This window comes from Vidua macroura, chromosome 1 (assembly GCF_024509145.1).
Source record: "Vidua macroura isolate BioBank_ID:100142 chromosome 1, ASM2450914v1, whole genome shotgun sequence".
NCBI classification, from domain to species: Eukaryota; Metazoa; Chordata; class Aves; order Passeriformes; family Viduidae; genus Vidua; species Vidua macroura.
In genome coordinates, this window is record NC_071571.1 from 153,932,085 (window position 1) to 153,957,479 (window position 25,395).

The window sequence follows — 25,395 nt, forward strand, 5'->3', positions numbered from 1 at the left end:
ATTACAGTGCTCCCGGGCTGTGGGAGCAGCATGACCCTCAGCCTTTGGGTGCAGGCTTGGTGTGATCCCTCCTGCCAGTCCTGTTCTCCACAGGGGCACAAAGAAACTGCTGCCTGTTCGTGCCCTGCGTCCATGCCAGGGCACTGCTGGTTTGCAGATCTTGGTGTTTGCCTGGCATCTGCTCCCATGTGTTGTGGCTGCACTTGCAGCACCTGAGGAGCATCTGGTCTGAGCCACCACTGCTCTGTGCCAGTGCAGCGGGTTTTCCGTGGGTCAGTTGGTAATTTTTTGCTGGGGGTCAGTTTGCCCTGGCTTGGTTTGGGCTCGGCCAGGGGCTGGACCACGGCTCTGCAGAGCAGGTGAAGGGACAGCGGGGTTACCAGATGTGCTCTGTGAGGCAGCAGGGTGAGATCTGGGAGTGAACCCAGCTGAAAGAGGTTGGGAATTTGAGGTACTGCAGGAATGCAGAGGAGCTGGAGCCAAGCCAAAACCCGCAGGTACTGGTGACGGCTGGAGCACAGGACAGACGGGGGGGATCCTGGCCAGGGGAGCTCTGTCCCAGCTGGTGGGGATGGGCTCTCCCTGGGGGGACACAACAACGCTCCAAACCTCCACACTGCTGTGCCAGGGGCACGGCTGTGGAGCCTTGTCCCCCGCCCCTCTGCCGGGACCTGGTGCCCTGTGCCCACCGCCCCTCTGCTCTCCTTGCAGGTGCACCGCGCGGAGGGGTCGCCATGGGACGGGGAGGAGATGGAGAGGTACGGGCACCGCTGGGCGCTGCCAGACGGGCCGTGCCGGGAGCTGCGGGTGTGCCTGGGTGTCTGCACCCTGATGGGGGGAGCTGGTGAAGCCTTCACCGGAGCCTGGGGTGGGCAGGGCGTGGGCTGGCTGTGCTGGGGCGAGCAGGGCGGGAGGGAGCGCAGCCGTGAGCACAGGCGTGGCCGTGGCACGCTTGGCGCAGGCGGGCAGCAAGCCTGGAGTTCAGGGCGCTGCGGGGAGGGGGGGACAGTGGCCGTGTCCCCCACAGCCTGGTGTGTCTCCGCTCTCTCCCCAGAGCCTGTCTGCGGTCAGAGCAGAGACTGGAGGTGCAGGAGCAGCTGCTTGCCCTGCGGCACTGGCTGGACGCCGTAGAGAAGCGGCTGCTGGCGCTGCCAGAGCCCGGCACGGCCCTGCAGGTAACGTCTGGCCCTGGGTTGTGACTGGGCCGTGCAGAGCCGGCCAGGACCAGCCCACGTCTGCACCGAGGCTGGTGAGGTCTCGGTCCTTGCAAGGGAGGAAGGCATCTGGCCGCAGCAGAGCCCTGCAGCCGTCCGGAGTGTCAGGTCTCCTGTGTCTGGCTCCCTCTCCCCAACCCATCCGTGCTGCTGGCTTGGAGCCCCTTGGCCCTGGTGGCACTCAGGGTAGCGCTGCCTTGGCGCCCTGCTGACCACAGGGCCACCACCTGCACCGGGTTCAGCCACGGCTCACGGCGCTGATGCCTGGGCACGGGGAGAGTGGCCGAACACCGGGGGTGTGTGGCTGTGTGAGAGGTGTGAGGCTGTGTGAGGGGTGTACAGCCGGGCACAGGGGGTGTGAGGCTGTGTGAGGGGCGTACAGGTGGGCACAGGGGGTGTAAGGCTGTGTGAGGGGTGCACAGCCAGGCACAGGGAGTGCATGGTTTTGTGAGAGGTGTACAGCCGGGCACAGGGGGTGTGAGGCTGTGCATGGGGTGTACAGCCGGGCACAGGGGTTGTACAGCCGGGCACAGGGGGTGTGAGGCTGTGTGAGGGGTGTACATCCAGGCACAGGGGGTGTACAGCCGGGCACAGGGAGTGTGAGGCTGTGTGAGGGGTGTACAGCCGGGCACAGGGGGTGTGAGGCTGTGTGAGGGGTGTACAGTCAGGCACAGGGGTGTACAGCCGGGCACAGGGGGTGTGAGGCTTTGTGAGGGGTGTACAGCCGGGCACAGGGAGTGCAGGGCTGTGTGAGGGGTGTACAGTCAGGCACAGGGGTGTACAGCCGGGCACAGGGGGTGTGAGGCTGTGTGAGGGGTGTACAGCCGGGCACAGGGATTGTACAGCCGGGCACAGGGAGTGCAGGGCTGTGTGAGGGGTGCACAGCCAGGCACAGGGAGTGGAGGGCTTTGTGAGGGGTGTACAGCCGGGCACAGGGGGTGTGAGGCTGTGTGAGGGGTGCACAGCCAGGCACAGGGAGTGCAGGGCTGTGTGAGGGGTGTACAGCCAGGCACAGGGAGTGTGAGGCTGTGCATGGGGTGTACAGCCGGGCACAGGGAGTGCGTGGCTGTGTGAGGGGTGTACAGCCGGGCACAGGGGGTGTGAGGCTGTGTGAGGGATGTACAGCCGGGCACAGGGAGTGCAGGGCTGTGTGAGGGGTGTACAGTCAGGCACAGGGGTGTACAGCCGGGCACAGGGGGTGTGAGGCTGTGTGAGGGATGTACAGCCGGGCACAGGGAGTGCAGGGCTGTGTGAGGGGTGTACAGCCAGGCACAGGGGGTGTGAGGCTGTGTGAGGGGTGCACAGCCAGGCACAGGGATTGTACAGCCGGGCACAGGGAGTGCAGGGCTGTGTGAGGGATGTACAGCCGGGCACAGGGGGTGTGAGGCTGTGTGAGGGGTGTACAGCCGGGCACAGGGGTTGTACAGCCAGGCACAGGGGGTGTGAGGCTGTGTGAGGGGTGTACATCCAGGCACAGGGGTGTACAGCCGGGCACAGGGGGTGTGAGGCTGTGTGAGGGGTGTGTGGCTGTGCACAGGGGGTGTGAGGCTGTGTGAGGTGTGTACAGCCGGGCACAGGGAGTGCAGGGCTGTGTGAGGGGTGTACAGCCGGGCACAGGGGGTGTGAGGCTGTGCATGGGTTGTACAGCCGGGCACAGGGAGTGTGCCCTTGTCACGGCAGGTCGGGTGTGTGCCCACGCACCGGCTGCGCAGCCGTGTGCTGCTGTGCCCCCTGCCCAGGCGCGGAGCCGCAGCGGGGGCAGTGCAGCGGGGGCTGCCGGCAGCCCCCTCCTCGCCGCCCCGCGCGCAGCCCCTCGCCGGCTCCTTTTGTTCGGGGCCTGGCCGGCACACGGGCTCCCTCGGCACACATGACGGCACAAACTGAAAGGGCCATTCATCCCGGCCCCGGCGCAGACAAAGCCGAGGCCGCACAGAAACCCACCCGGCTCCCGGGATCTGAGGCTGTGGATTCCAGCCGACCGCTCCCGCCCGGTGCCCCGCGCCGGGCTCCCCTGCCCGGGGCGCCCGTGCCACCCCGAGCCCGGTACCTGGGGCTGAGGAGCGTGCCGGGCGAGCCGCCGGCGGGGCGCGTGGGACGGAGGTGGCGAGTGGCTCTGAGGAAAGAGCTGCATCCTCACCCCCTGCCCAGCTCCTGCCCGGCGGGTCCCGGCTGGGCTCTGAGGGTGCTGTGGGGGTGCCTGGAGTACCGTGGGGCTCGGACCCGTGCCGGGTGCCGAGCACCTCGGTGCCAGCAGCGGGAGGCTCCGGAGCCGCGTGGGGAGGATGATGCAGGGCTGCTGCAGGACGGTGCGGAGCCACCGCGGCCCTGGCAGATGCTAATTCCCGGCAGCGTCTCTGGCAGCAGACAAAGCCCCCGGCCCCGCCGCCCGCCGCTCCCAGGAGACCCCAGGGAGCCCCATCCATCAGCGTGGCCGACGCGCCTGCAGCGGCCCCCCGGCTCCCGGGGCCCAGCAAGGGGCACCCACGCGGCTCTGTGGGGCAGGATGCAGTCCTGGGGGGCTCGCAGTGGCTGGGAGGCCGCAGTGCTGGAGCTGAGCCAGGGCAGGACGGGGATGGGGCTCGCACCACGGGCAGGAGCAGCCCCCCGCTGGACACCTCCGGCTGCCCCCTGGTCCCTCCAGCACCCAGGGTGGCAGCGAGGGGGTTCTGGAGACCCAGGCCTGCAGCACCTTGTCTCTCAGGGTGGGCTTCGGTTTAGCAGCTGGGCCTGCCCCCCCCCCAGCCCTGCTCCACTGAGCCCCCCGGGCCCCTGGCTGAGGGGTCCCCGCACCCAAAGAGCGCCAGGAAGCGGGGCCAAGCCCCTCAGTGACCACAGCATCCACTGCCTGGGGGGCCAGAGCCAGGGTGGGGGCTGCAACCCCAGAGCTGGAGGGGCCGTGGGGCTGTGACACCGTGGGGCTGTGACACCGTGGGGCTGTGACACCGTGGGGCTGTGCTGTCCTGGGGCTCACTGTGAGGCAGCACAGCCTGGGCTGGTACCGGTGCAGGTGCCGGTGTCGGTGTGGCTGCCGGTGCCGGTGCAGGTGCTGAGGCAGGTGCAGGGCGAGGCAGCAGCAGGTGCCGGTGAGATTACGGTGCAGGAGCAGGTGCCGGTGTTAGTGCTGGTGCTGGTGTCGGTACAGGTGCCGGTGCCAGTGCGAGGTGCGGGCAGTCGCCCCCCCCGGACGGCGCGGGGCGGGCGGTGGGCCGGCACCGCCCCTCCCCCGCGGGATGGCTGCGGGGCCCCGGGGGTTTCCCCGGTAACGGCGGCGATCGGCTCCCGGAGGGTTAACGGGGGCGGCGGTGTGCCCGGGGTCAGACCAGCCCCGCCGCGGCCGGGCCGCTGCCGGTGCGAGGGTCTCCGCCCGGTGCCCCCCGCGCTCCCCCCCGCGCCGCGGGCGCGGCGCACAAAGGCGGCGGGGCCGGGGCGGCGGTAACGGGGACCGAGTCTCCCCCCGCTGCCTCCGCCCCGCTCCCCCGCACAGGCCGGGCTCCCCCGGAGCGGTAACGGCGGCGGCGGCGCCCCCGGCCCGGCCCCATGGACGCCCGAAGTCGCCGAGGGGTGAGTGCGGGGCGGGGGCTCCGCGCGGGTCCGGGACCGCGGCGTGCGCGGGGCCGGGCGGGGTCCGTGTCCCGCAGCCCCGCGGGTCGGGGTCTCCGCGGGTCACCCCGCGCCGTGGCCCACCCACCCGCGCAGCCCCCAGACACGCGGGGGTGGGGTTGGGGGGGGGGGGTGCGGTGGGGTTGGGATCGCGATGCCCCGCGGGGATGCACCCACCGGGGTGTCGCGTCGGGACCCTGCCGTGGGTGTGTGTGCCGTGACCGCGCACGGGGGTCGTGCCCGTGGCGTGCTCCGCGGCGTGTTGGGCCGAGCGTGGGGGCTCAGGGTGCCCACGGTACCCCGGTGCCCACCGGGGGCACGGCCACGGCGGGTGCGTGCGGGTGCACGTGCGCTCCCCACGCGTGTGCGGGGCTGCTACAGGTGTGTTTCATGTCACGGCCGATGCAGGCGTGGGGGTCCTGTCGCTGACCCCCCCCGCCCCGAGCAGGGGTGCGAGCGTGGGGTCTGCCTGTCGGGGGGGGGGCGTGCACACGGGTGGGAGTGAGTGTGCGTGTGTTTGCACACGTGTGTGGTGTGTGTGCGTGTGTTTGCACACGTGTGCTTGTGTGTACACACGTGCACAGGGGCGTGTGCCCAGGGCCGGCTGTGAGGCCGGGGGTAGCAGCACTGCGGCTGCGGCGGGGGGGCTGCCGGGGGAGGGTCTTACCGGGTCACGCCGGGGATTTATGGCTGCGGCAGGGCTTGCAGGCTGGAGAGGCCACCTGCCCGTCCCCCGGTTGGTGCTCCCACCGCCCCCCGTCCCCCCCGGGCAGATGCTCCTCTCTCACGGCTCCTCGTTAATCCAACGGCACAGGGCGATGCCGGGCGGGAGCATCTGCCTCTCCCCAGTGCCTGGCGCTGCTGCCACTGCCGTGTCCTCTGCCGAGACGCGCAGGACAGGCACCCTGGGCTCTGCCGAGGGTCCCCGTGGCCAGTGCCTCATCTCCCTATCCCGGTACCCTGGCTCTTGGCAGCCCTTTGGGGGGGGGGGGGGGCAGGACCCCCCAAGACCGGAGCGCGAGGTCCGGCAGCGCCGTGGAGTTGAGGGGGTCGACCCGAGCGCAGGCCAGCGGCTTTTGGGGGCCCCGCGGTGGCCCCGGTAACGCACATCCCCTGGCTCATTGCAGGCCGGGATTTGAGGCGGGGGCCCGGCGCCCGCGCCATGGGGAACTCGGTGAGTCGGCCCAGCTGCCTGGGCGAGAAGAGCCGGCGGCCGGAGGAGCTCCTGCGGGAGCCCGGGCTGGACGCGGGGCAGCCACCCGCCGGAGGCGTCACGGAGGCCTGGCCGGGGCTGCTGGAGAAGGCGCCGGTGCCGGTGGAGAACGGCTGGAGCCCGGTGCCCGGTGCCACCCGGAGCCGGCCGGGCAGCCCGGTGCTGAGGCGCAGCCAGTCCGAGGTGGCGGTGCAGAACGGGGGTGCAGCTGGAGTTCCGGTGAGGGGGCAGGTGGGGGGAGCAGCCTGGACCCCGCCCCGGGCCGGCGTTCCCCGCAGCACCTGGTCCTGGAAACCCGTCACCACCCGGGAGGTGACGGAGGTGACGGAGGTGACCGAGACCATCGTGACGGAGATCGTGGAGGTGACCGAGTACCCGGCGGGTGAGAAGGGCGGCGAGCCCGTGGTCACCCGGACGGTCACCGTGCTGACGGAGTGCGTGGGGGAGCTCACTGCTGTTGGCTGCGCCGGACACACGGATGCCACCGAGGTGACCGACGGACAGAGAGCCTTGCTGGGAGGACACTGTGCCAAACCCCGTGCCACAGGGCCGCCCTCTAGCATGGTTTTCTCCACAGCGAGTCTTGACCTTCGTGTCCCTTGGACTCGTGTGGAGTCGTTGTCTGTGCCCTGGCGTGGGCTGGGCCGGTGGCACCGCTCGTGCTGGGCACCCAGCCTGGTGCTGTAGGACAGGGAGCTCCCTTCCCTCAGCTTTGGCTGGGAGGGCCCTGGGTCCGGAGGGATCCAAACGGCACCGGGTGTGCAGCCCCAGCTTTGGGGAGCGCCGTGAAGGATGCCAGGGGCTGGACAGGGCCCCACTGTCACCGGTGCCACCTCGGGGAGAGGGCATGGTGTGGGGGCAGCTGCCCAGCCCCACGCCTGCCCTCCGCCTGCCCACATGGGCGGCTCAGCCACCTCTCCCCACAGGTGTCCTCACGGGCTGTCCCTGTCCCAGAGGAGGCAGCGGACCGGGGCCAGGAGACGCTGGAGCGGCTGCTGGCCTGGGTGGCCGACATGGAGGAGTTGGTGGGCAACCAGAAGCCGCCGTCGGCGGAGGCGAAGGTGGTGAAGGCGCAGCTGGAGGAGCAGAAGGTCAGCAGGGCCAGCCGGCGTGTCCCGCCCACGCGTGCCCCGTCCGGGGATTAGGGGGCCGGGGTTCAGGCGGGCCGTGCCGAGGTGGGAGGGGTGCACAGGAGTCCCCGGCACAGCGCAGTGTCCCCCCGTGCCTGCAGCTCCTGAAGCGCCTGCTGGAGGAACGGAGGCCGCGTGTGGAGCTCGTCCTGCAGGACAGACTGACCGCACAGGGCGAGGCGGCGCCCGAGGGCAGTGCCGGCCTCCTCAGCCTCGGGGAGAGGTGGGACAAGCTGATGCAGGAGGCTGAAGCCAGGTGGGTCAGGGGCCAGGCCCTCATCCCTGGGCTGGCATGCCCATCCCGCTGGCACGGGCTCTGCCCTCCCGTGTCCCCCGCATGGCGTCTCTGTGACACCCTGATGTCCCTGTGCTCTGCCCCGCCGGCACTGGGGCCACCACGATGGAGGGACCGTCCCCGTCGCGTGTGCTGGGGCTGTACGGAGAGTCTGTCACACAGCCCTTCCCACTGGCCCCCTCTGTGAGGACACTGGCCCCCTCTATGGGGACACTGGCCCCTCTGTGGGGACACTGGCCCCTCTGTGGGGACGCTGGCCTTGCTGTGTCCCTCGCTTCAGGGCAGCACGGGGCGTGGGCACTCTGGTGTGGGGGAGAGGGGGCTTTGCAGGCTGGGACCTCAGTCTTGGGGGGCTCACCAGCCCTCCCGGCGCAGGTACGGCTGCCTGGAGCGGATCCTGCCGGCAGCCCAGGGCTTCCAGGAGGCCGTGGACGCCTTCCAGGAGTGGCTCGGTGCCACAGAGCGGCAGCTGGCCCAGCTCTGGCGTGCCGACGGCTGTGTCGGCCGCGTGCAGGACGCCCACCAGCAGACCCAGGTGGGCGCAGGTTGGGCGCGGGGTGGGCACGGGGTGGACACGGGCACCTGTGTCATCGCTGGTCACTGCTACAGGCCCTCTGTGAGGAGATCCGCGGGCGGCTGGGAGAGCTGGATGGTGCCCTGGAGAGCGGGCAGCGGGTCCTGGAGCTGGTGACAGGCGAGTGGCGATGGCTGGGAGTGGTGGCCACAGGGTCAGGAACGTGGGACTTGGCATGGGATGAGCACAGACAGCGGCAGCCCAGGCCAGCAAGGGGGCCCCTGGGCACTGGGGGTCCTTGGGGTGTGCTGCTCCTCGCTGGGAGCTGTGGTGTGGTGTGAGGAGGGGGCAGACAGCACCCACTGGGATGCAGAGGGGCCAGGGCAGAGCCTGTGGGTCAGAGCCGTGGTGGGGCAGGGTTCAGAGGTGGCGAGGTGCAGCTGAGGAGGTGGGTCTTGCTGGCAGAGGCATGAGAGGCCGGAGCTGGGTCCGGGAGCAGGGGTAGGAGAGGGGAAAGGCCAGGACAGAGTGGCTGTCACGTGGCTGGAAGCTGTTGGTTGTGGCCAGTTCCATGTCCAGGGATGCCAGTGCGGTGGCACTGATGGCGGTGCCGCGCTGCCACAGGGGAGGAGGCCCAGCTGACACAGGAGAAGATGGAGTCCCTGAGGATGCGGTACCTCATCGTGGGCCAGAGCAGCGCTGACACCGCTCACCGGCTGGGGCAGACCCTGGAGGCCTCGTCTCGCCTGGGCACGGCCCCTGAGGACCTGGCGCTGTGGCTGAGCCGCATGGAGAAGGAGCTGGGCGAGCAGGAGAGCCAGCAGGACGGCCAGGAGCCCTCAGTCACTGCCAGTGACAGGGAGAAGGTGTGGGACACTGGGCTCCCTGAGCCCCTCACCATTCCCAGCGTCGTTCCCGGTGCGTTCACGCCCTCCCTGGCTGACGTCTGTCCCTCTGCTGCAGTTTGAGCAGGTCCTGGAGTCCCAGCTCAGCCGTGTGGCTGGGCTGGGTGAGCGGCTGGAGGAGATCGGCCGCGTGCAGCTGGATGCTGAGGCTCTCCGCTCGCAGCTCTCCGAGCAGAAGGTGGGTCTGCAGCAGTGCCCAGGGGTCACAGGGGCGCTGGCTTGGCACCCCCATCCCGCCGGCTCCTGCCAGGAACCTGGCACCCACCTGCGGCTCCATTCCAGCTGCTCTCCGCCGAGATCCTGCATTGCCGGGGCCTGGTTGAGCGTCTGCTGGGGTTCTCGGAGCCGCTGCTGCGCTGCTGCCCCGAGCCCCTGCGGCAGCGCCTGCAGGTGAGCCGGGAGGGTGCCGGGGGGACATTGCCAGCACCCAGGGATGATGGCTGTGCCCCGTGTCCCCGGCCATGCAGTGACTCCCCGTCTCCGCAGCCGTCGGCGCAGGCGCTGCGGGAGCGCACGGAGCAGCTGTCCCTGCGCAGCGGCGCCTGTGCCGTGCAGCTGGAGCACGCCCAGTCCCTGCTCACCCAGTTCTCCGAGGCCCTGGAGGAGCTGCTGCCCTGGCTGGAGGAGACGCAGGCCCTGGGGGTGCAGCTCTCCCCCAACGCCATCAGCTACGAGGCCTTCAAGGAGCAGCAGGCGCTGCTGCAGGTGTGGGCAGGGCAGGGGCAAAAGGGACTCGCTCGGCCGCCCCACAGGTGGGAGCGGTGACGGGATGGCACCGCCACGGGGACCGTCGGGCTGGGGCGCCCAGCGAGCAGGAGTCCTCCGGGAGCAGCCCCGGGTGCACCAGCGCATCCCTGCGGGGTGAACCCCATGGGGCACATCCCACCCCAATGCGCCCCCCACGGCTCTTCCCCGCTGCCAGAGCCTGCGGGAGGCCATCGCCGAGCACCGGCCGCTGGTGGGGAAGCTGCAGCGCGTGTCGGCGCAGCTGCTGGAGCTGAGCCCAGAGCAGGGAGCCCCGTTCCAGCGGCGCTGGCAGGAGGTGGAGGAGCAGTACGGCCACATCCGCGAGCGTGTGCGCCAGGCAGCGGCTCTGCTGGAGGATGCCCTGCCGCGATACAGCCAGGTACGGGGCTGGCACTGCCCTGGTGGGGCGCGTCCCCAGGGCCGTGCCGCCGAGTCACCGGGCTGCTCCGCAGCTGTCGGAGCGCATGGATCTGCTGCTGGAGTGCCTGGAGCGGCTGCAGAGCCGGCTGCAGAGCCAGCCCCCCGTCCGCGGCGACGCGGCCCACTTGAGGGAGCAGATCCGGGAGAACAGCCTGGCCCTGGGCGAGCTGGAGAAGCTCGGCGTGGCCCTGGAGGGCATCCGTGCACAGGGCGAGGAGCTGCTGGCCACCATGCAGGCGGTCAGCTCCGACGCCGCGGCCAGAGGTACCGGCACGGAGGGGTGGGCACGGCCCGGCCGGCAGGCGATGCGTGTCCCTGTCAGGGCCGTGTGCGGGTGCCGGGGCGCTCGCCGCACGCCGATCCCTGACCCGCTGCGCCCCGCAGGGATCCAGGAGCGCACGGCGCAGCTGCTGTCCCAGTGGGGCTGCCTGCGCGGCCGCTGCCAGGAGCGGGAGCGCTGGCTTCGGGAGCTGCTGGCACTGGCCGAGCGCTTCTGGCACGGCCTGTCTGAGCTGGCCGTGGCGCTCGGCGACACCCAGCAGCTGGTGCTGGGGCTGGAGGAGGCCGGTGGCGAGCCCGAGGCCATCCGCACGCGGCTGCGCACCATGCAGGTAGGGCCGCAGCCGGGCGGGGGCTTGGTGGGCAGTGCCCGGGGCACGGGCAGCCCCCAGCGCGGGCAGCCCTGAGCCCCGTGCCCCGCACAGGCGCTGCGGGAGGAGATCGACGCGCTGCAGGGCGAGCTGGACACGCTGGGCAGCCTGGGCGTGGAGCTGATGGCGTCCTGCGGGGACCCCGACAAGCCCGATGTCACCAAGAGCCTGGACGATGTGAGCGTCCTCGGGGAGGGACAAGTCCTGGGCGTGTGCGGACGCTGCTTTGTGGGGGTGGCGTGTCCCCGATCCCCAGCAGTGCCACTGACCCCCACTCAACGCCACTGATCCCGTGCCCAGGCACTCCCAGTGGTGCCTCCAGGCCTGGATGTCCGTGTGGTGCCACCCCTGTGCCCCGGCCGCCTCCCTGGCACTAGTGACCGCCACCGCCTGTACCCCCGGGGGGCACTTCTGACCCCTGTGCCCTGTCCCCTCTGTCCCCCACGTCCCGGCCCCGCTGTGGCACCACTGACCCCCGTGCCCGGCCGCAGCTCTACTCCTCCTGGCACAGCCTGAGCCGGGTGTGGACGGAGCGGAACGGGCGCCTCGAGGAGCAGCTCCAGGCCGCCCTCAGCTACCAGGACACCATGCAGGTGGGTGCGGGGTGCCCTCGGGCACAGGGGGCCGTGTCACCCTCCTGTCCCCACTCGGGGGGGGGTGAGGGGGCCACCATGGGGCCCCCCCCAACCCCGCGTGTTCCCCGTCCCCAGCGGCTGCTGGAGTGGCTGGATGCGGCCGAGCTGCGCATCGCCGAGGAGTTCCTGGTGGGAGGCGACCTGGACATGGTGCAGCAGCAGCTGGCGGAGCTCAAGGTGCCGTGCCAAACCGTGCTGTGCCACACTGGGCCGTGCTGTGCTGGGCCAAACCGTGCTGTGCCACACCAAACCGTGCTGTGCCACACCAAACCGTGCTGTGCCACACTGGGCCGTGCTGTGCTGGGCCAAACCGTGCTGTGCCACACCAAACCGTGCTGTGCCACACCAAACCGTGCTGTGCCACACTGGGCCATGCTGTGCTGCACCAAACCATGCTATGCCATGCCTAACGGTGCTGTACCAAACCGTGCCATGCCGTGCCTAACCGTGCTGTGCCACACCAAACCGTGCTGTGCTGGGCCAAACCGTGCTGTGCCACACTGGGCCGTGCTGTGCTGCACCAAACCGTGCTGTGCCACGCCGAACCATGCTGTGCCACACTGGGCTGTGCTGTGCTGCACCAAACCATGCCATGCCGTGCCTAACCGTGCTGTGCTGTGCTGCACCAAACCGTGCTGTGCCACACTGGGCCATCACTGGGCCGTGCTGTGCTGGGCCAAACCGTGCTGTGCCACACCAAACCGTGCTGTGCCACACCAAACCGTGCTGTGCCACACTGGGCCATGCTGTGCTGCACCAAACCATGCTATGCCGTGCCTAACGGTGCTGTACCAAACCGTGCCATGCCGTGCCTAACCGTGCTGTGCCACACTGGGCCGTGCTGTGCTGCGCCAAACTGTGCCGTGCTGCATTGGGCCCTGTTGTGCCATGCCAAACCGTGCTGTGCCACACCAAACTGTGCTGTGCTGCATTGGGCCATGTTGTGCCATGCCAAACCGTGCTGTGCCGCACCAAACCGTGCTGTGCCACGCCGTGCCGTGCTGTGCCACGCCGTGCCCCGATCCCTGGGGGCTGGCACGGGCAGGGATTGCAGTGGGTGCTCCGGGCAGAGGGGGATGGATTGGGATGGCAGGTCGGACAGTGCCCGCGCCCCAGAGCGCTGGGTAGCCAAGTCCTGCCCGGGGCGGCCAAATCCTGAACCCCACGAGCCCCTGAGGAGGTTGGGCACCCCCAGAGGAGCAGCTCAGGGCCCAGGTGCCTGTGCTGTGCCGTGGGGTGCCGGGGGGTCAGGCAGACCCTGTCACCAACCTGTGCCGCCTCCCAGGAGTTCAAGCGGGAGCTGTACCAGTGCAAGGTGGATGTGGAGAGCCTGCGGCACCAGGGGGGCACGGGGCAGGGGGACCCCCCGGCCGCGCTCAGCGACTTCCGCCAGCGCTGGGACCACCTGGAGGAGGAGATCGTCAGCCGGCAGGTGGGGAGGGGGCACGGGGGGCACGGGGCAGGGCTGGCAGGGCAGGTGGGGTGCCATGGATGTGCTGGCTGGGCACGTCCTGTGGTGCTGGGCCAGCGTGGGGGGTTGCAAGTGGGCACTGGGTGTGGGTGCACAGGACAGGTGAGCACTGGGTGGGCATTGGGTGGGCACTGGGTGGCTGTCCAGGGCTGTGTGGGCACTGGGTGGGCTTTGGGTGGGTGCCCAGGGCTGTGTGGGCACTGGGTGGGTGCCCAGGGCCAGGTGGGCACTGGGTGGGCTTTGGGTGGGTGCCCAGGGCTCTATGGGTGCTGGGTGAGCACCCAGGGCCGTGTGGGCACTGGATGGGCACTGGCTGGGTGTCCAGGGCCGTGTGGACACTGGGTAGGCATTGGGTGGGCACTGAGTGGATGCCCAGGGCCATGTGGGCAGTGGGTGGGTGTCCAGGGCCATGTGGGCACTGGGTGGGTGCCCAGGGCCAGGTGGGCACTGGGTGGGCTTTGGGTGGGTGCCCAGGGCTGTGTAGGTGCTGGGTGAGTGCACAGGGCTGTGAGGGCACTGGGTGGGCTTTGGGTGGGTGCCCAGGGCCGTATGGACACTGGGTAGGGATTGGGTGGGCACTGGCTGGGTGCCCAGGGCTGTATGGGCACTGGGTGGGCACTGGGTGGGTGTCCAGGGCCGTGTGGACACTGGGTAGGCATTGGGTGGGCACTGAGTGGATGCCCAGGGCCATGTGGGCAGTGGGTGGGTGTCCAGGGCCATGTGGGCACTGGGTGGGTGCCCAGGGCCAGGTGGGCACTGGGTGGGCTTTGGGTGGGTGCCCAGGGCCAGGTGGGCACTGGGTGGGTGCCCAGGGCCAGGTGGGCACTGGGTGGGCACTGGGTGGGTGCCCAGGGCCAGGTGGGCACTGGGTGGGCTCTCACTGGGCACTGGGTGGATGCCCAGGGTCATATGGACACTGGGTAGGGATTGGGTGGGCACTGAGTGGATGCCCAGGGCCATGTGGACACTGGGTAGGCATTGGGTGGGCACTGGGTGGGTGCCCAGGGCTGTGTGGGCACTGGGTGGGTGCTCAGGGCCAGGTGGGCACTGGGTGGGCGCTGGGTGGGTGCCCAGGGCCAGGTGGGCAGTGGGTGGGCACTGGGTGGGTGCCCAGGGCTGTATGGGTGCTGGGTAGGCATTGGGTGGGCACTGAGTGGATGCCCAGGGCCGTGTGGGTGCTGGGTGGGCACTGAGTGGGTGCCGGGTGGGCACTGGGTGGGTGCCGGGTGGGTGCCGGGTGGGCACGGGGTGCCCAGGGCCGGGGCTGCCCTTGCTTCCCCTGACATCCCGGCTCCCTCCCGGCAGCACCAGCTGGAGGCAGCGCTGCTGGGGCTGGGGCAGTTCCAGCACCAGCTGGCCGAGCTGCTGCAGTGGCTGAGCCGCACCGGGGAGCAGCTGCGCGGCCCCGCGCCCCTGCGGCCCGACCTGCAGAGCTGCGAGATCGAGCTGGCCAAGCACAAGGTGAGGCCGCACGGCGCCCGAGGGACACGCGGCCACAGCCACAGGGGCACTGCCGGGGTGTGCGTCCTGGGGGGCTGGCACTGGTGGCACCCCCAGGGTGTGTGTCCTGGGGGGGCTGGCCCTGGTGGCACCCCCAAGCTGGGTGGGTGTCCTGGCCGTGGTGACACCCCCAGGGTGGGTGGGTGTCCTGGCCCTGGTGGCACCCCAGGGTGGGTGTCCTGGCACTGGTGGCACCCCCAGGGTGGGTGTCCTGGCCCTGGTGGCACCCCAGGCTGGGTGGGTCTCCTGGCCATGGTGATACCCCAGGGTGGGTGTCCTGGCCGTGGTGACACCCCCAGGGTGGGTGTCCTGGCCGTGGTGACACCCCCAGGGTGGGTGGGTGTCCTGGCCCTGGTGACACCCCCAGGGTGGGAGTCCTGGCCATGGTGGCACCTCAGGATGGGTCTCCTGGCCCTGGTGGCACCCCCAGGGTGGGTCTCCTGGCCATGGTGGCACCCCCAGGGTGGGTGGGTGTCCTGGCACTGGTGGCACCCCAGGGTGGGTCTCCTGGCCCTGGTGGCACCCCAGGCTGGGTGTCCTGGCCATGGTGGCACCCCCAGGGTGGGTGGGTCTCCTGGCCATGGTGATACCCCAGGCTGGGTGTCCTGGCCGTGGTGACACCCCCAAGCTGGGTGGGTGTCCTGGCCCTGGTGGCACCTCAGAATGGGTGTCCTGGCCATGATGGCACCCCAGGGTGGGTGGGTGTCCTGGCCCTGGTGGCACCCCAGGCTGGGTGGGTGTCCTGGCCCTGGTGGCACCCCAGGATGGGTGTCCTGGCCATGGTGATACCCGAGGATGGGTGTCCTGGCCGTGGTGACACCCCCAGGGTGGGTGTCCTGGCCCTGGTGGCACCTCAGAATGGGTGTCCTGGCCCTGGTGGCACCCCAGGCTGGGTGGGTGTCCTGGCTGTGGTGACACCCCCAAGCTGGGTGGGTGTCCTGGCCCTGGTGGCACCTCAGAATGGGTGTCCTGGCCATGGTGGCACCCCAGGGTGGGTGGGTGTCCTGGCCCTGGTGGCACCCCCAGGGTGGGTGGGTGTCCTGGCACTGGTGGCACCCCAGGCTGGGTGGGTCTCCTGGCCATGGTGATACCCCAGGATGGGTGTCCTGGCCGTGGTGACACCCCCAGGGTGGGTGTCCTGGCTGTGGTGACACCCCCAAGCTGGGTGGGTGTCCTGGCCCTGGTGGCACCCCCAGGGTGGGTGTCCTGGCCGTAGTGGCGCCTCAGGATGGGTGTCCTGGACGTGGTGACATCCCCAGGGTGGGTGGGTGTCCTGGCCCTGGTGGCACCCCAGGCTGGGTGGGTGTCCTGGCCCTGGTGGCACCCCCAGGGTGGGTGTCCTGGCACTGGTGCCACCCCCAGGGTGGGTGTCCTGGCCCTGGTGGCACCCCAGGGTGGGTGTCCTGGCCATGGTGACACCCCCAGGGTGGGTGTCCTGGCCATGGTGACACCCCAGGCTGGGTGGGTCTCCTGGCCCTGGTGGCACCCCAGGCTGGGTGGGTCTCCTGGCCCTGGTGGCACCCCAGGCTGGGTCTCCTGGCCACAGGGCTCCGCCCGGCCCCTCCTCAGGTGCTGTGGCGGCAGGGCCGGGCAGGCTGCAGCGCGGGGACGCGTCCCCTCCCGCGCTGACACCACGGCAGGAATGAGCTGTCTCAGTGCCGGCCCCGTGCCACAGCCCCTTGCCCGGGCACGCTCCTGGCGTGCCTGACGCAGGCGAGGCTGCGAGGGCCGGGCTGTCCCCGCGCCGGGGGGGGGGGGGGGTCGTGCAAGGGGTACCTGTCCCCTCTGCGCCTTTCCCGGCCACCCCGCTGCCACGAATCGGCAAATCCTGTGCCTCACCACCCTGCTGAGATCAAGAGCCCTGGCACCAGCTTGGAGGCACCCGTGGGTGCCACCCTTGCCCCGTGTGGCACCCCCAGTCCCCAGGGCTGTGGTGGCAGCAGAGGTGTCTCGGGGCGAGGGACTCTGTGCGGTGCAGACAGATGGCACCCGTGGGTGCCATCCTTGCCCCGTGTGGCACCCCCAGTCCCCAGGGCTGTGGTGGCAGCAGAGGTGTCTCGGGGCGAGGGGCTCTGCGCGGTGCAGACAGAGGAAAGCGGGGTGCGGGCGCCCCGGCCCCAGCCGTGACCCCGCCGCTCCGTGCCCAGGTGCTGCGCACGGACGTGATGTCCCACGCCCGCACGGTGCAGTCGGTGACCGAGGCTGGGCAGGGGCTGCTGCTCTCCAGCCTGGGGGAGAGCGTGGAGGGGCTGCAGCGCAGCCTGCAGCAGCTGGAGCAGCACTGGGACCTGGTGCGCAGCGAGACCGAGAGCCGGCAGCTGGAGCTGGAGAACAACCTCAGCCAGGTACGGCCGCGGCACCGCGGCGCCGCCGGACGGCGGGGCCGGCGCTGAGCCCCGCCTCGCCCCCAGGTGCAGGACATCACGCTGGAGATCACGGAGCTGCTGCAGTGGCTGGAGCAGGTGGAGCTGCAGCTCTTCTGCTCCAAGCCGGCCTGGGGCCACCCCGATGCCACCAAAGAGAAGCTCAACGCGCACCTGGTGAGAGCCAGCGCCAGCCTGGGCCCTGCTGCAGGACCAGCCCCTGGGGTCTCCTGGGGGGGATGTGTGCCCCAGATTCACCCTCTCCACACTGCTGGGCCAGGATCCTTCTCTGCTGCCTCCTGTCCCCTGCCAGGCAGAGCCTGGTACCCCTCCCTCAGCTGCTCCAGCTCCATAAGACAGAGCAGGAGACATCCTTGTCCTTGTGCCTTGCCCTGAAACTGTTCCTGTCCCCATCCACATCCCTATCTTCATCCCCTCTCTTTGTTCACTGTGGCTGTCTCCCTTGTCCCCATCCCCTGTCCCCATCCCTGTTCCCTGTCTGCTTTGCCTGACCCCTCCACATCCCATCTCCCACCCTGTTCCCATCCCTGTTCCCTGTTCCCATCCCTGTTCCCATCCCCATCCCTGTCCCCTGTCACCTGTCACCCTGCCTGCCCCATCCACATCCCCATCCCCATTCCCATCCCTGTTCCTATCCCCATCCTTGTACCTGTCACTCTGCCTGCCCCATCCCTGTTCCCATCCCTTTTCCCATCCCCGTTCCCATCCCCATTCCCATCCCTGTTCCCATCCCCATCCCTGTACCTGTCACCCTGCCTGCCCCATCCACATCCTCATCCCTATCCCCATTCCAATCCCTGTCCCGTCTGCTTTAACTGACCCTTACATATCCCCATCTCTGTCCCCCTTCTCATCCCCAACCCTGTTCCCAGCCCTGTTCCCATCCCCATCCCTGTCCTGTCTGCTTTACCTGACCCATCCACATCCCCATCCCTGTTCCCATCCCCATCCCCATCCCCATCCCTGTTCCCATCCCTTTTCCCATCCCCATCCCTGTTCCCAGCCCCGTTCCCATCTCCATCCCTGTACCTGTCACCCTGCCTGCCCCATCCACATCCCCATCCCCGTTCCCATCCCTGTTCCCATTCCCATCCCCATTCCTGTACCTGTCACCCTGCCTGCCCCATCCACATCCCTGTTCCCATCCCCATTCCCTTCCCTGTTCCCATCCCCATCCCTGTACCTGTCATCCTGCCTGCCCCATCCCCATCCCTGTTCCCATTCCCATCCCCATCCCTGTACCTGTCACCCTGCCTGCCCCATCCCCATCCCTGTTCTCTTCCCCGTTCCCATCCCCATCCCTGTACCTGTCACTCTGCCTGCCCCATCCCCATCCCTGTTCCCATCCCTGTTCCCATTCCCATCCCCATCCCTGTACCTGTCACCCTGCCTGCCCCATCCCCATCCCTTTTCCCATCCCCATCCTTGTTTCCATCCCTGTTCCCATCCCCATCCCTGTTCCCATCCTTGTTTCCATCCCTGTTCCCATCCCCATCCCTGTTCCCATCCCCATCCCCGTCCCTGTTCCCGTCACCCCGCCTGCCCCATCCTCACCCCCATTCCCGTTCCACTCCCTGTCCCCCTCCTCATCCTGCCCGCCGTCCCGGTGCTGATGCCGCTGCCGTGGCGGGCGCTGTCCCGGTGTCCCGGCAGGAGCTGTGCCGGGAGCTGGAGGCGCGGGCCGTGACCTACCGGGGGCTGCGGGAGCGGCTGCAGCGGCTGCTGGACTCGTGCCGCGCCGGCCGGCCCTGCAGCACCGAGCACAGCCTGCGGCTCCTGGAGCAGAAGTGGGAGAGCGTCCAGGCCGAGGCCCAGGAGAGGAAGGTGTGCGGGGTGCTGGGGGGGGGCTCTGACCCCCGGGGGGCTCATCCCGACCGGACCGGGTCGGTCACCGGGAGCTCGTCTCCACCGGTGCCCGCCCCTGCCCGCAGGAGCGCCTGGCCGAGGGGCTGACGGTCACCACCGAGTTCCACGGCTCCGCGCAGGAGCTGCTGCGCTGGGTGGCGCACGCCGAAGAGCTGCTGGGGTCCCCCGCGCCCCCCAGCTTCGTCCTGGACACCGTCACCGCCCAGATCCAGGAGCACAAGGCAAGCGCCGTGCCCTCGGGGCCGCTTCGTGGAGCTGCGGTCCGCCCGAGGGGTCCCGCGTGGCACCTGCAGCGTGCCCGGGGCAAGCGGCACGCGTGTCCCCGCCGCAGCGGAGCGAGCGCGCCCTGTGCCCCATCCCGGCGTGTGCCCGGCGCTCCACGTCCCGTCCTGGCACGGGCTGTGGCCGGGGGCTCCTCACCCGCCCCGGGGCCAGCCGCGCTCAGCTGCCCCTTCCCTTCCCCGCAGGCCCTGGTGAAGGAGGCGAACGCCCACGGGGAGAAGCTGGGCGGGCTGGAGGCCGTGGCCGCGCGCCTGAAGGATTTCAGCCGCAAGCAGGACGGGGCCGTCATCCAGAACCTGGTGCTGGCGGCCCGGGAGCGGCTGGGCAAGGTCCTGCAGCGGGCGGCCGAGCGGGGGGCCGTGCTGGAGGAGGCCCGAAAACGCAGCAAGCAGGTACCGGGACACAGCCCCGGGCTGGGGAGGGGGCTCTGGCCCTTGGTGTGCTTTGGACACGGGCCTGGAGGGACAGGACAAGGGGGAATGGCTTCCCGCTGCCAGAGGGCAGGATTAGACGGATCTTGGGGGGAAATTCTTCCCTGTGAGGGGGGTTTCCCGGAGAAGCTGTGGTTGCCCCATCCTCGGGTGTGTCCAAGGCCAGGTTGGACGGGGCTTGGAGCAGCCTGGGCTAGCGGAAGGTGTCCCTGCCCGTGGCAGGGGGGTGGAACTGGCTGGGCTTTAAGGTCCTTCCAACCCAAACCGTCCCGGGACTGTTGATTCCATGCCGGGAGCTGTGCCGGGAAGGGACCACGCGGCTCCGGCGTTGTCACGGTGCCGTAGCGGCCCGTGGCGGTGCCCAGGCCGTGCCACTCCCTTGTGTGGCTCCGTGGCTCCTGTTTGGGTCGCCCCGGACCCGCTTTGCCCCCTCAGCCCCCCCGCAGCCCCCTCAGCCCTGCCCTGCCCTGCAGTTCAGCGAGTCCCGGCGGCTGCTCCTGGACTGGATGGACGAGGTGGAGCAGAGCCTGGAGGTGCCGCAGGACGCTGCCACCAGCCAGGAGGAGATCAAGTGCCAGCTGGCTGAGCACAAGGTGGGGCCGCCCTGCTCCTTGGCACGGGCTGGGGGGCAGAACTGGGGTTCTGGGGGCTGAAGGGGGGGAACCCCGGCTCCCAGAGGGGTTCTGGGGGCTGCAGGGGGGGATCCCCAGCTCCCAGGGGGGTTCTGGGGGCTGCAGAGTGGGGATCCCCAGCTCCCAGGGGGGTTCTGGGGGCTGCAGGGGGGGATCCCCAGCTCCCAGGGGGGTTCTGGGGGCTGCAGGGGAGGATCCCCAGCTCCCAGAAGGGTTCTGGGGGTTGCAGAGTGGGGATCCCCAGTTCCCAGGGGGTTCTGGGGGCTGCAGGGGGGGATCCCCAGCTCCCAGAAGGGTTCTGGGGGCTGCAGGGGGGGATCCCCAGCTTCCAGGGGGGTTCTGGGGGGCTGCAGGGGGGGATCCCCAGCTCCCAGGGGGGTTCTGGGGGCTGCAGGGGGGGATCCCCAGCTCCCAGGGGGTTCTGGGGGCTGCAGGGGGGGATCCCCAGCTCCCAGGGGGGTTCTGGGGGCTGCAGGGGGGGATCCCCAGCTCCCAGGGGGTTCTGGGGGCTGCAGGGGGGGATCCCCAGCTCCCAGGGGGGTTCTGGGGGCTGCAGAGTGGGGATCCCCAGCTCCCAGGGGTGTTCTGGGGGCTGCAGGGGGGGGATCCCCAGCTCCCAGGGGGGCTCTGGGGGCTGCAGGGGGGGGATCCCCAGCTCCCAGGGAGGTTCTGGGGGCTGCAGGGGGGGATCCCCAGCTCCTAGAGGGGTTCTGGGGGCTGCAGGGGGGGGATCCCCAGATCCCAGGGGGGTTCTGGGGGCTGCAGGGGGGGATCCCCAGCTCCCAGAAGGGTTCTGGGGGCTGAGGGGGGGGATCCCCAGCTCCTAGAGGGGTTCTGGGGGCTGCAGGGGGGGATCCCCAGCTCCTAGAGGGGTTCTGGGGGCTGCAGGGGGGGATCCCCAGCTCCCAGAAGGGTTCTGGGGGCTGCAGGGGGGGATCCCCAGCTTACAGAAGGGTGTTCTGGGGGCTGCAGGGGGGGGATCCCCAGCTCCTAGAGGGGTTCTGGGGGCTGCAGGGGGGGATCCCCAGCTCCCAGGGGTGTTCTGGGGGCTGCAGAGTGGGGATCCCCAGGTCCCAGGGGTGTTCTGGGGTCTGCAGGGGGGGATCCCCAGTTCCCAGGGGGGCTCTGGGGGCTGCAGAGTGGGGATCCCCAGATCCCAGGGGGGTTCTGGGGGCTGCATGGGGGGATCCCCAGCTCCCAGGGGTGTTCTGGGGGCTGCAGGGGGGGATCCCCAGCTCCCAGGGGTGTTCTGGGGGCTGCAGGGGGGGGATCCCCCACTCCCAGGGAGTTTCTGGGGGCTGCAGGGGGGGATCCCCAGCTCCCAGGGGGTTCTGGTGGCTGCAGAGTGGGGATCCCCAGCTCCCAGAGGGGTTCTGGGGGCTGCAGGGGGGGAACCCCGGCTCCCAGGGGTGTTCTGGGGGCTGCAGGGGGGGATCCCCAGCTCCCATGGGTGTTCTGGGGGCTGCAGGGGGGGATCCCCAGCTCCCATGGGTGTTCTGGGGGCTGCAAAGGGGGGATCCCCGGCTCCCATGGGTGTTCTGGGGGCTGCAGGGGGGGATCCCCAGCTCCCATGGGTGTTCTGGGGGCTGCAGGGGGGGATCCCCAGCTCCCATGGGTGTTCTGGGGGCTGCAAAGGGGGGATCCCCGGCTCCCAGAGAGGTTCTAGAGGCTGAAGGGGGGGGATCCCCAGCTCCCAGGGGGGTTCTGAGGGCTGCAGGGGGGGGATCCCCAGCTCCCGGGGAGTTTCTGGGGGCTGCAGGGGGGGATCCCCAGCTCCCAGGGGGGTTCTGGGGGCTGCAGGGGGGGATCCCCAGCTCCCAGAAGGGTTCTGGGGGCTGCAGGGGGGGATCCCCAGCTCCCATGGGTGTTCTGGGGGCTGCAGGGGGGGGATCCCCCGCTCCCAGGGGTGTTCTGGGGGCTGCAGGGGGGGGATCCCCCGCTCCCAGGGAGTTTCTGGGGGCTGCAGGGGGGGATCCCCAGCTCCCAGGGGGGTTCTGGGGGCTGCAGGGGGGGATCCCCAGCTCCCATGGGTGTTCTGGGGGCTGCAGGGGGGGATCCCCAGCTCCCAGAGGGGTTCTGGGTGCTGCAGGGGGGGATCCCCAGTTCCCAGGGGGGTTCTGGGGGCTGCAGGGGGGGGGATCCCCAGCTCCCAGGGGGAACACCCAGCACCAGGGGGACTGGACAACTCCCCAGGGCCATCCTGCACAGCTGGGAGACCTGGCGGGGAGCGCTGGGCCCGGGGTTTTTGGGCTTGTAGGGCCTCCCAGCTGCCCTTGGGGGAGGAGGGAGTGTCCCCCCCACAGCTGGGGGAGCCGGCACCCAGCTGTGGGGTGCGCGGGGCCCCCGCAGGCATTCCAGAAGCTGCTGCGGGCCAAGCGGCCGGTGTACGAGGCCACGCTGCGGAGCGGGCGGGCGCTGCGGGAAGGGGCGCGGCTGCCCCAGGACCTGCAGCCGCTGGAGGAGCTGCTGGGGGAGCTGAAGGAGCGCTGGGATGCGCTGTGCAGCCACGCCGCGGAGAGGTGGGAACGGCGCGGGAGGGACTGGGGTGGGGTGGGATGGGGTGGGTTGGGATGGGCGTGGGATAGGGAAGGGGTTGGGATGCAGGTGGGATGGGATGGGGATAGGGGTGGAAATGGTGCCCACAGCACTTCTGTGAGGGTTTGGGGTGCTGGGGAACCCCGTGCCCGCTGCTGTGAGGGTTTGAGGTGCAGGAGAGCCCTGTGCCCGCTTCTGTGAGGGTTTGGGGTGCACAGAAACCCCGTGCCCACTGCTGTGAGTCTTTGGGGTGCACAGGAATGCCGTGCCAACTGCTGTGAGGGTTTGGGGGCACAGGAACCCCGTGCCCGCTGCTGTGAGGGTTTGGGGGCACAGGAACCCCGTGCCCGCTGCTGTGAGGGTTTGGGGTGCACAGGAACCCCGTGCCCGTTGCTGTGAGGGTTTGGGGTGCACAGGAATGCTGTGCCCGCTTCTGTGAGGGTTTGGGATGCACAGGAACCCCGTGCCAACTGCTCTGAGGGTTTGGGGTGCTGGGGAACCCCGTGCCCGCTGCTGTGAGGGTTTGGGATGCACAGGAATGCTGTGTCCACTGCTGTGAGGGTTTGGGGTGCACAGGAACCCCGTGCCCACTGCTGTGAGGGTTTGGGGTGCTGGAGAACCCCGTGCCCGCTGCTGTGAAGGTTTGGGCTGCAGGGGAATCTGTGCCCACTGTCAGGGACCGTTGGTTTCTTTGGTGTGGCCTCTCTGTAATTGTTCTTTGATCAGTTGTTTGAGGGAACTCAGTTTCTTCTTCTCCAGGGGCCTTTGACTCACCCAGACAGGATTGTTAGTTTTCCATGACAGCTTCAGGGTGACGAGTGCCATCATGGCCCCTTTCAAAAATCCACTTCCAGCCGTGGCACGATCTGTTCTCCGCTCGCTGTGCGGGTCCCAGGCGGGCACATGGAACTGCCCTTCCCCCCTGAGCATCCTGCCCCGGGACCCCATTCCCAGCATTGCTGGGCTCCGCCCTTGGGGTGCAGCTGGGCCCCATCCCTGTCCATAATGGTGCTGCCAGGACCTGTCCCTGTCCATAACGGTGCTGCCAGGACCTGTCCCTGTCCATTATGGTGCCACCAGGACCTGTCCCTGTCCATAATGGTGCTGCCAGGACCTGTCCCTGTCCATAATGGCACTGCCAGGACCTGTCCCAGTCCATAATGACACTGCCAGGCCCCATCCCTGTCCATAATGGTGCTGCCAGGACCTGTCCCTGTCCATAATGATACTGCCAGGACCTGTCCATGTTCATAATGGCACCACCAGGACCTGTCCTTGTCCATAATGGTGCTGCCAGGACCTGTCCTTGTCCATAATGGCACCACCAGGACCTGTCCCTGTCCATAATGGCACTGCCAGGACCCATCCATGTCCATAATGGCACAGCCAGGACCTGTCCCTGTCCATAATGGCACCGCCAGGACCTGTCTCTGTCCATAATGGCACTGCCAGGACCCATCCATGTCCATAATGGCACTGCCAGGACCTGTCCCTGTCCATGATGGCGCCACCAGGACCTGTCCCTGTCCATAATGGCACCACCAGGACCTGTCCCTGTCCATAATGGCACCACCAGGACCTGTCCCTGTCCATAATGGTGCTGCCAGGACCTGTCCCTGTCCATAATGGTGCCACCAGGACCTGTCCCTGTCCATAACAGTGCTGCCAGGACCTGTCCCTGTCCATAACAGTGCTGCCAGGACCTGTCCCTGTCCATAATGGCACCACCAGGACCTGTCTCTGTCCATAATGGCACTGCCAGGACCCATCCATGTCCATAATGGCACTGCCAGGACCTGTCCCTGTCCATGATGGCGCCACCAGGACCTGTCCCTGTCCATAACAGTGCTGCCAGGACCTGTCCCTGTCCATAACAGTGCTGCCAGGACCTGTCCCTGTCCATAATGGTGCTGCCAGGACCTGTCCCTGTCCATTATGGTGCCACCAGGACCTGTCCCTGTCCATAATGGCACTGCCAGGACCTGTCTCTGTCCATAATGACACTGCCAGGCCCCATTCCTGTCCATAATGGTGCTGCCAGGACCTGTCCCAGTCCATAATGACACTGCCAGGCCCCATCCCTGTCCATAATGGTGCTGCCAGGACCTGTCCCTGTCCATAATGGCACCACCAGGACCTGTCCCTGTCCATAATGGCACTGCCAGGACCCATCCATGTCCATAATGGTGCTGCCAGGACCTGTCCTTGTCCATAATGGCACCACCAGGACCTGTCCCTGTCCATAATGGCACCACCAGGACCTGTCCCTGTCCATAACAGTGCTGCCAGGACCTGTCCCTGTCCATAACAGTGCTGCCAGGACCTGTCCCTGTCCATTATGGTGCCACCAGGACCTGTCCCTGTCCATAATGGCACTGCCAGGACCTGTCTCTGTCCATAATGACACTGCCAGGCCCCATTCCTGTCCATAATGGTGCTGCCAGGACCTGTCCCAGTCCATAATGACACTGCCAGGCCCCATCCCTGTCCATAATGGTGCTGCCAGGACCTGTCCCTGTCCATAATGGCACCACCAGGACCTGTCCCTGTCCATAATGGCACCGCCAGGATCTGTCCCTTTCCATAATGGCACCACCAGGACCTGTCCCAGTCCATAATGGCACCGCCAGCATCTGTCACAGTCCATAATGGCACTGCCAGCTCTGTGGGGTGGCTCCATGGGGTGGTTCCATGTGGTGACCCCATTGGGCAACCCCATTGCGTTGCTCCATGGGATGGCTCCATGGGGTGGTTCCCTGGGGTGACCCCATAGCGTGGCCCCATTGGGTGGCCCTATTGGGCGACCCCATGGGGTGGCTCCATGGAGTGACCCCATTGGGTGACCCCATTGCGTTGCTCCACGGGGTGGCTCCATGGGGTGGCTCCATTGGGTGACCCCATAGCGTGGCCCCATTGGGTGTCCCCATAGTGTGACCCCATTGGGTGGCCCCATAGCGTGGCCCCATGGGGT

General features: G+C 69.1%; 1 protein-coding gene across 1 annotated transcript in view; it reads left to right on the top strand.

Annotated features, from left to right (window-relative positions):
* The window catches only part of LOC128811123 (microtubule-actin cross-linking factor 1, isoforms 6/7-like), a 37,208-nt gene that overhangs the window by 453 nt on the left and 11,360 nt on the right, over positions 1-25,395 (top strand). The window contains exons 2-32 of the mRNA XM_053984475.1: positions 712-925; positions 1,072-1,175; positions 1,433-1,529; positions 2,954-3,707; positions 3,856-3,916; positions 4,222-4,646; positions 4,699-4,775; positions 5,942-6,516; positions 6,954-7,118; positions 7,259-7,413; positions 7,828-7,987; positions 8,062-8,146; positions 8,591-8,832; positions 8,930-9,049; positions 9,154-9,261; positions 9,358-9,576; positions 9,794-9,997; positions 10,071-10,302; positions 10,423-10,649; positions 10,743-10,865; positions 11,180-11,281; positions 11,399-11,500; positions 12,609-12,755; positions 14,100-14,255; positions 16,442-16,639; positions 16,706-16,834; positions 18,332-18,502; positions 18,610-18,765; positions 19,012-19,218; positions 19,731-19,850; positions 22,239-22,408. Of these exons, the coding sequence (XP_053840450.1) occupies positions 712-925; positions 1,072-1,175; positions 1,433-1,529; positions 2,954-3,707; positions 3,856-3,916; positions 4,222-4,646; positions 4,699-4,775; positions 5,942-6,516; positions 6,954-7,118; positions 7,259-7,413; positions 7,828-7,987; positions 8,062-8,146; positions 8,591-8,832; positions 8,930-9,049; positions 9,154-9,261; positions 9,358-9,576; positions 9,794-9,997; positions 10,071-10,302; positions 10,423-10,649; positions 10,743-10,865; positions 11,180-11,281; positions 11,399-11,500; positions 12,609-12,755; positions 14,100-14,255; positions 16,442-16,639; positions 16,706-16,834; positions 18,332-18,502; positions 18,610-18,765; positions 19,012-19,218; positions 19,731-19,850; positions 22,239-22,408 (6,005 nt within the window). The remainder of the gene's footprint in view (positions 1-711; positions 926-1,071; positions 1,176-1,432; positions 1,530-2,953; positions 3,708-3,855; positions 3,917-4,221; positions 4,647-4,698; positions 4,776-5,941; positions 6,517-6,953; positions 7,119-7,258; positions 7,414-7,827; positions 7,988-8,061; positions 8,147-8,590; positions 8,833-8,929; positions 9,050-9,153; positions 9,262-9,357; positions 9,577-9,793; positions 9,998-10,070; positions 10,303-10,422; positions 10,650-10,742; positions 10,866-11,179; positions 11,282-11,398; positions 11,501-12,608; positions 12,756-14,099; positions 14,256-16,441; positions 16,640-16,705; positions 16,835-18,331; positions 18,503-18,609; positions 18,766-19,011; positions 19,219-19,730; positions 19,851-22,238; positions 22,409-25,395) is intronic.